This window comes from Nothoprocta perdicaria, unplaced genomic scaffold (assembly GCF_003342845.1).
Source record: "Nothoprocta perdicaria isolate Ctin4 unplaced genomic scaffold, notPer1 scaffold_93, whole genome shotgun sequence".
Classification (NCBI taxonomy): domain Eukaryota; kingdom Metazoa; phylum Chordata; class Aves; order Tinamiformes; family Tinamidae; genus Nothoprocta; species Nothoprocta perdicaria.
In genome coordinates, this window is record NW_020456232.1 from 1,765,095 (window position 1) to 1,773,319 (window position 8,225).

The 8,225-nt window shown below is 41.1% G+C and overlaps 1 protein-coding gene across 1 annotated transcript; it reads left to right on the forward strand.

Moving 5' to 3' along the window:
* Window positions 1-910: 910 nt before the first annotated feature.
* Window positions 911-7,282, forward strand: LOC112958937 (D-beta-hydroxybutyrate dehydrogenase, mitochondrial-like). Its single transcript, XM_026052897.1, has 3 exons — window positions 911-1,118; window positions 3,732-3,862; window positions 6,623-7,282. The coding sequence occupies exons 1-3, from the start codon at window positions 911-913 to the stop codon at window positions 6,968-6,970; spliced, it is 687 nt and encodes a 228-aa protein (XP_025908682.1). The 3' UTR covers window positions 6,971-7,282.
* Window positions 7,283-8,225: the final 943 nt, after the last annotated feature.

Genomic DNA, 8,225 nt, shown 5'->3' on the forward strand with positions numbered 1-8,225 from the left:
TTGGGCAGTATGTCCTAGAGTATATAGACCTCCAGCCTTAAGTGGAAGCAGATGGGATATGCAGCTACTCAGTCCATCTGGAGATCAGATCATGTATTAAGTACAAAAATATAGCTAATTAGCTATATAGCTATTAACAGTTTTTTTTTTAATCCATTGATCTTGAAACATTTTACAAGAGTCTTAACAATGTAAGCCCTTTCATTACACAGTACAAGTGACATATATACCTGTGACTTTGGGCTAAAGGACTTGTGCTTGCTGGCTTAGAGTTGTGCAGGACTAAGTTTTCCTCTCCTTGAAAATCCACTTGCAAACACTGAAATCCTACTGCATTTTAGGCATCAGGGCTCCGAAGTGCCAGGTCACTTTGTTGTATGAGGAGTAGACCTGGCTACGAGTACAAAGCCCAGAGAATACTGTAACCACTGGCCTTGCTTGTTCAGTCATAACTTCTGCATGGGACCTGGATCCAGTTCTGTGCCCAGATACCCGATTCTGGCAGATTGTGAGAAGAACAGAAGTTCTAATCCTGGAAAAGGAGCCAAAATTTAGGATCCTAAATTGGTCAGTCACTTTGAAAATACTACCCTTAGCCTTTAGCCTGCTTAATATAATTTTCACAAAGCTGCTCATAGTACACAGTGGGTATTAATGTAATTRAAATATCATGGTATACCACATTGGCAGTGAGAGGTAGTCTCCCAGATCATCTTGTGATTCATAAATAACTTAATATGACTATAAAATGAGKGATTTAGCACTGAGACTTACAGAGTCTAGTTAAAGGCCAAAATTACATTTTTTCATTATGCAAAGCATAAACCTTGAAAGTAGAAAAAMCAAAAAGATACCGCAAGTAAAAAGCCGTTTCCTAAGGATCCAATCACTAGCGGTGTTTGGTTGCTTGATGGTGGTCATTTTTTTCAGTGAAAGATGCCTGTTAAATTATGTTTCTCCTTTAGGTTTTTGGGGACTTGTGAACAACGCAGGAATATCAACATTTGGCGAGACAGGATGGCTCTCCATGGAGAAATACGAAAAATTTGCAGATGTGAATCTTCTTGGGAGCATCAGAACAACCCTGGCCTTTCTTCCTCTTCTAAGGAAATACAAGGGTAATGCTAATCCTCTGTTATTTAGAGTTGTAGAATAATTAGCTTACTATAATCAGGGTAATGTAGTATCTATAAAAGAAGCCTTAATTGTCTCTCATTGAACTGAAATGACAGCTGTGTGGCCTGAAAGAGCAACCTGATCCTGAAAAGAGGGCAAAGTCATAAGCAAAACAAACTAGCAACAAAAAAAGAAAAGAATGATTCTGTCCCTATTTTCCCCCCTTCCAAAGGTACTGTGTTTAGAAACAACAAATTATCTCAAGTTTCGACTTGATGAAGAGAGGAAAAATTTAGTAGGTTATTAACCCCAGTCAAGAYTGTTTAAGCCCTGCCAGCCAGGAAACACCAAGATCCAATAAACTCCTGCTTAACTTCATTATTTAGGCTTTACTCTTCTACTATTCAGGAATTGGGAGAAGGATGATCCTGGAGAGGGAAATGAGGGACATCCAGCTTGCAGTTCCAAACCTAGAAAGATCCAATGACCTTGGACTGACAACTTCAAATATGTAGAAGTGTCAGAGAGCTGCATGGGCAGGAAGCAGAATAAATGCATTTGTATGGAGCTTCACTGTGTGGGCTTTAYCCTAACAAGAAGACATGGTTCAGCTAGCTCTCTTTGGCATTGCAATGTCTTTTATTTAGTTTGAAGTCTGTTCTGTACCCCTGCCCATCTAAATTTGGGAAAAAAAAGACACAATTTTCTTTTCTCCTCCCTTTGCTCAACTTGTATATTTAGGTAGTAAGCTCTTTATTTAGGTAGTAAGCTCTAAGGCAAGGATATGTTCTACTCTTGCATGTACAGCATCAAGCACAGAAAGATCTAGGTTTCACGTGGAATCCCCAGATGTCATTCTCATACAAAACGTTGGTAAGATAAAAGCATCTTCTTTTTGACTACTCAGTTGCCTGCAGCTGATTTTTGATGCAAGAAAAAAAAACTTTTAAATGCTGCCAGATGGATGTGTTTTTCTGAAAGAACATGCCACTGTGAAAAACAATGCTCAGTGAAAAACGCTCAGTGAAACGCTCAGTGAAAAACAATGTATATGAGACGTGGTCATTACATGGAAGACTTCACTTTCTTTGATGACCTACCTGCTGCTTAAACTCTACAATGTGGATCCACCAGAGGCGTCTGTCACACTTTATGAATTGCATGGAGCTACTTTAAAGGAAAAGGGACTGCTTATGTGTATGATGTTAAGCATGCATGTAAACCTTTGGGAGATTTCGTCTGAATAGTTACATCTACATAGTTTCTTCCCTGCAAGTTCTTATCCATCCAGCCAAAAGGATGATATTTCCCTCCAGCCTAGAATTAAGCACTCAGCTCCCCAAGGTGAGCAACATTTTCCCATAACTTTTCCAGTGGCCAGCTGAGATAAGATCTTGATCAGCAAGCTGGTAATTGCATTCCTATTTTGATATATCTGACAACCTATACACTATAGAAGAAGGCAGGGAACCTAATTCAGAATGATAGTTTGCACTGCATTGCCATGATACCCACTGGTACCCCAAAAGTTTATAACATTTGGGCAGATTTGGGCTCAGGCAATAGCAATGGAACCACTTTCTTGGAACCATTGCTTGTGAGGCTYGTTCTCTCTCACCGCTAGTATTTGTATATCCACATTCACAGACTTCTCATTCTGTGGTATAATTATTTAATGGAAGGTTAAAAGGGAACAGAAACGGACCAAAGCCCAGGACCTAAAATCAGAATTCACCCATATTCAGCGCATGCATGCATTTGGCAAAAGTTATACAGGAAAAAAAGCAGAAAAAATCAGGGAAATCATAGCAAGRCAGTATAAAGCTGTATCCTTCGCGTCAAGTCACCTTTTTCTGGTTTATAACTCTAGTGGCTTCTAACTCTAGTGACCTTATATGCACAGCTATAATGCAGAACTTGGTACAGAGACATCATTAGGACAGAAAAAAAAAAGTCATTAGTAGTCATATATTCGTCACAAGGAGAATCATAGAATCCTTAAGGTTGGAAGAGACCTTTAGAGATTATTTGGTCCAACCCCCCTGCACACACAGGGTCACCTATAGCATGTGGCTCAGGATTGTGTCTAAGCAGGTCTTGAAGATCTCCAGAGAAGGAGATTCCACAACCTCTCTGGGCAGCCTRTTCAGTGCTCTGTCACCCTCACTGTCAAAAAAWTTTTCCTTAAGAATCATCTCATGCTTCTCTCCTCTGGCTACTTGTCTGCTATTACTGGTGTTATCTAGTGTTATTTTTCTATCCCAAGGTTTTAGGGGACTGTTTCTATTGCTTTCATCCTCTGATACCGAGTGGATTGACACAGGAGGAGTTAGAAGGAAGCTGGAACATGTTACCCTTTATTCTTGTGCAGTATCTGCCAACAGGAGGAACAAAGTTTTCTGCAGGAAGCCCTGTCCTCCCTGCCTTGCCAGACTGCACACGCTGTTGTGCTGTGGCTTTGTCCTTACCCAGCCCAGCTCTGCCATTCTATACAATAAAACAGCATCCCACTACCTGGCATGTTATTAGCAGGTCAGAAGATTCAGGTAAATAGATTCTAAGTTAAGGTAAAGACCAAGAATGGAAAGTTATGGTATTTGCACTTTTCTTTCCAGGACGCATTGTTTTTATGTCCAGCATTATTGCCTATTTTACTCTGGGAAATGGCATTTATTCTATGACCAAGGCAGCTATGGAAAAATTTTGTGATGCTCTAAGATTGGAAATGAAAAAGTTTGGTGTTCTGGTAAGTGAAATAATTAGTAGCTGTGGTGTGGAAATTGTGGTATTTCAAACGTTTTTTTCCTAGGAGAAAGAATTACGGTTCACTCCTGAAACTTCCCACAGAGCTAAAATGTGTCTTCTGCTTTTGGAGAAGGAAGTAAGCAGCTTGCACAAATACTGGGCAGTGGTGTGGGGATGCAAACTTTGGCCAAGGGAACAAGAGTGAGCTTATGGAAAATGGTATCTAATCTTGTGCAAATAAGCTCCATTTATCCAATTAAAAAAGAACAGAGCAGCTTGCCTGAATCTGTGGATGCAGCCTCCCCTTGTAAAGCGGYGGTTGCTCTGCACGTCTCTGCACGTTAAAAGCCATGGGAGAGAGAGGGCTCAGGTGRTGCTTGCAGAAGGGAGAAGCTGTGAGGTGTTTTTTTCCTCTGTGCCAGCCCCTACAGCTACCACCCCTTCTCCACAGCCTCTCCATTGACCCAGCTTTGTGAGGCAGGCCCAGGCATGCGATACTTGTGCTCTGAGAAGAGCCTGTAACAGCACAAACTAACCAAARTTTGCTTTCTCTGGGTAGTTGCTGGAAGCCAAAACCCCAGGTGTGGTGAGGAGTTCTGTCACTCATCACACCGGTAGTTAAAGGTTCCTTCCTTTTGCTGGGAACAGCTACACTGCAAGACACAGCATTCACATAGAGTAATTACGTTTTTACTCTCTTAATCTAAGCAGCACTAAGAGTGCTCTTAGTGCTCTAACTAAGCAACACTGATAGTCAAGCCTTGAGCTTAGACCAGTAAGCAGCTTGACTAGGCTTTTTTCTTGGGAGTCACTCTGCTGCAGAAGCGCTCTTGAAATACTGTTTTTCCCTGAAGGATTTACATTGGTATACTGTCTACATATGGACAGTTACAGCATTGTTCATGAGCCTTGCATTGGAAGAAATTAAAGCTATGCATCTGTTAACTGCCTCTTTTGGAGAAATATAAAACAGTCTAAAATGCAAGTGATCTTACACATCATAATACCACACAGCATGATGAGGATTGGAACTGATTAGCAGAGGATAATCTTAAGTGCATGGAAGAGCTTAGTTTAACAGGTTAATTACTCTGGTCTACTTAAGATTTTTACTCTTCCCCCACCCCCAGGATAACCCTTACAAACAATATAGTGAGCCCAACTGACAAACATTTCCAAAATAGCCACAGAAATTCCTTATCTACCTTGGACTGTGTGCTASACCCTGGCTAGCATTTGCTTCACACCCTGCCCCGCAAGGAGACAGCGGGGCACGGGTTCCCTCTCCTCCGTGCTGCCCTTCTCTGCTCTGACGTTGCCCTTCTCCTCTGAGGAGATAGTGGCCCAGAAGTGGCAGGGAACAGATGGAGCGATGACTCTCTCACCCTGAACTCTGGCCRTGCAAGCTGGCTGCCTGCAGAAAGCTAAGCGCGTGCCTTCCATCTAAAGGCTACAGTAAGTAGGCAAAGGGAAAAAAGTACAGTCTACCCATCTCTTTCAGACAACTCCAAAAAGCTCCACAACACAGTTTTCAAAGGCCCTTGACATGGAATATACCTGTGTTAAGTTTCATCTTGGCATTAGCTTGATCGAGAAAGAAACACTTTTGAARATAGCACCCAAAGCAAAGGCTCTAACAAACTTAGCCAAGGCAACACCAGACGTATCTGGCTATGGGCTCCCCGTGTCCAGTYCCACTGCGTATAGACCCTGCACCTCAGCCCCTTCAGCACATTAGCACAAGCCCCTGGTTACTAGGAAGGTAGAGAGTCTGCCCCATGCCCTACCACACAATGGCTGGTAGCCTCTGGTAGATGGACTGGATGGTAGATTGGGAGCACTGAGGATATAAATTGCCACAGACACTCTAGAGGACGTTTGTCAGRTCCCCGAGTCTCTTACACAGCTAAGCACCATTTTTCTTCATCTTGTGTCCTTAGTCYTTAGTCTTAACCACAGCAGCAGTTGAATGCCATGATGTATGAGCAAATAGTGAATGTGCTGTTAACTCCCATATTCCAGGAAACACACACAWACTGCAAGTGCTAAGCTGGCTCTAAAAGTCTCCAGAAATCCCAGAGGTCAACAGAACTGCAGCAGCAAGGCACACAAGCAGCGCCTAAGCTGAGCAACAAAGGATTTGTATACTGTGGATTTGAACATACACACAGAGAAACCTATAGAAATTTCCTAATTATTTCAGCAGTCCTCTCTGAACCTCTCCAAMCTATTTTTTAATACACCTACTTGGGTAAAAAAAGCCCTGCTTCTGTTTCCCAGAAATTTCTAATATTTTGACGTCTTCTTTTGTCCCAGAATTGGGGCAAAGTATCACCAATTTTAGGATTTGCCAGACTGAAAAATCCAAACTACTCTGCTTTGAAGGCATCAAAGTTGGATTGAAATGCTTTGTCTCGGTATTGTAAAAATATTTATGCTATTAAGCATTCTATAAAAAGACATAACATTGCATTTGTGAAGGTATGCTAAGTAGGTGAATCAAGAACATTAACGTTAGATTGAAATAGGAAAGGCAGAATGAAGCACCTCTGAAATTTTAAGTGTTTCTTTCAATCAAAATACTTGATTTCGGTGAGGTTCTCAAGGTTAAAATTTCACTGAAAGAGACACTTTCTCTTTCTTTCTCTGAAAGAGAGAAGCCTATCTATGGAAAGCTTTTGACACATTTCACTGTTTATGTTATTTGATTGAATTCAGAATGTATGATTACATTTTGATAAGTTTCACATCTTGCTTTTAGGTCTGTATTATTCAGCCTGGAAATTATGCACGTTCTACAAAAATTCAGCCGCCAGTCAGTGCAGAGGAGATTTGGAATGAACTCAGTGAAGAGGAAAAGGAAGTTTACAATAAAGAATATGTTGAAGAGCGGGCAAACTTTTTCAACAGCATTGTCAATGCAGGCAGCACTAAGGGCAATGAAGTTGTAGATGCTATGGTACATGCTTTAATGTCTCCTGCGCCCAAGGCACGCTATATGGTTGCAAAACTAAAGGAAAAACTACTGGTGTTTGTATGTGCTTGGTTTCCTACTGTCGTAATGGATTCAATTTTATCTTATGCACTGAGTAACGTAAAGCTCACGTAGCCAACATTGGTGCTGCTCAGTGACGCGGACTGGGTCACTTTTTAGACTATAATGACTTAATGCCCCTCCAAAAATCAGGCTAATAACAACAGTTAACTCACACGAACATTGTAGGGTATCCTAGTACATCAGTTAACTCACATGAACGTTGTAGGGTATCCTAGTCAGAACTGTGACTTTTTTTTGTAGGGGAACACATCTAGGACCTCATATAAAACTAATATATTTGTCTAGGTAGCTGTGTTTTTCCCAAGAGGAAAAAAAACAGGCCCCTTATGCTGCTTTTAGGTATTGCCTAGAAAATGTAATGCATTTTTTTCTACTGCGATACCAAGTTACTATGTTAGAGACTTGGAAAGACAAAATGGAGCACAGCCTACAGGGCAGCTGCCTCCCAGTATTCATTAGAGCAGAGATGGAAATACCTTATATTTTTAGAAACCTTTATAGTATTTTTTAGGGGAGAGGGAATGAGTTTAATGGAAAAGTTAGGAACCAGCAACAGACCTTTAAATACTTTGAATGGAGTCAAGCACCTGTAGGAAGTTAGGAAGTGTCAAATGTTGTAGCATTCATACCAATTGCTGTAGTATTCTTACCAAAGGCTGGCCAGCTGTTGGCTTGGCTAACTATTATTCAGTACTTTTTTTCTGATGTTAGGCATAAATCTATAACAAAGCCAAATGTTTGGCTATTTTGAAAAATAGCACATTCCATTTACAAATGGACTTCAATCCTAAATCTAATGTGAAGATTAATCAATGCTTTAATCTAAAATGTAGTCAAAAAAACAAATACTAAGGTCATAGATAGTCAGTATCATGCAGGAACAACTTGTGGCTTAAAAAGAGCCTTTTTGGCCTGGAGCTCTGTTTTTCTCCTGATACTATAGGTCTTAGGGTCTGATGGGACAAAATRTCTATTAGCACAAATGGGAAAATTTTGGTAAGGGAGATATGCCTGGGGGAATCATTGAGTGCACTGGCTTCATTAGCAGTCTCTTATTAACAAGTTTGGAAAAGATTTCTGGTTTACAGTTTTAAATCTGGCTTGGAACAAAATCCAAGAACTCTTGGAGCAGGGAATCGCAGAAGAGCTGGCAGTTCCACTGTGGAGTCTCTTGTGGATACAGGGCGGCCGCCTGAGCCACTAGCTTCCCTGTCCAGGCCTCCCACATCGCATCAGAAGCTCTGGTTTAAGTTCACCTAGTTAACTTCTTCATCTGAGCCAGAAATCATATCCTAATGTATTTATT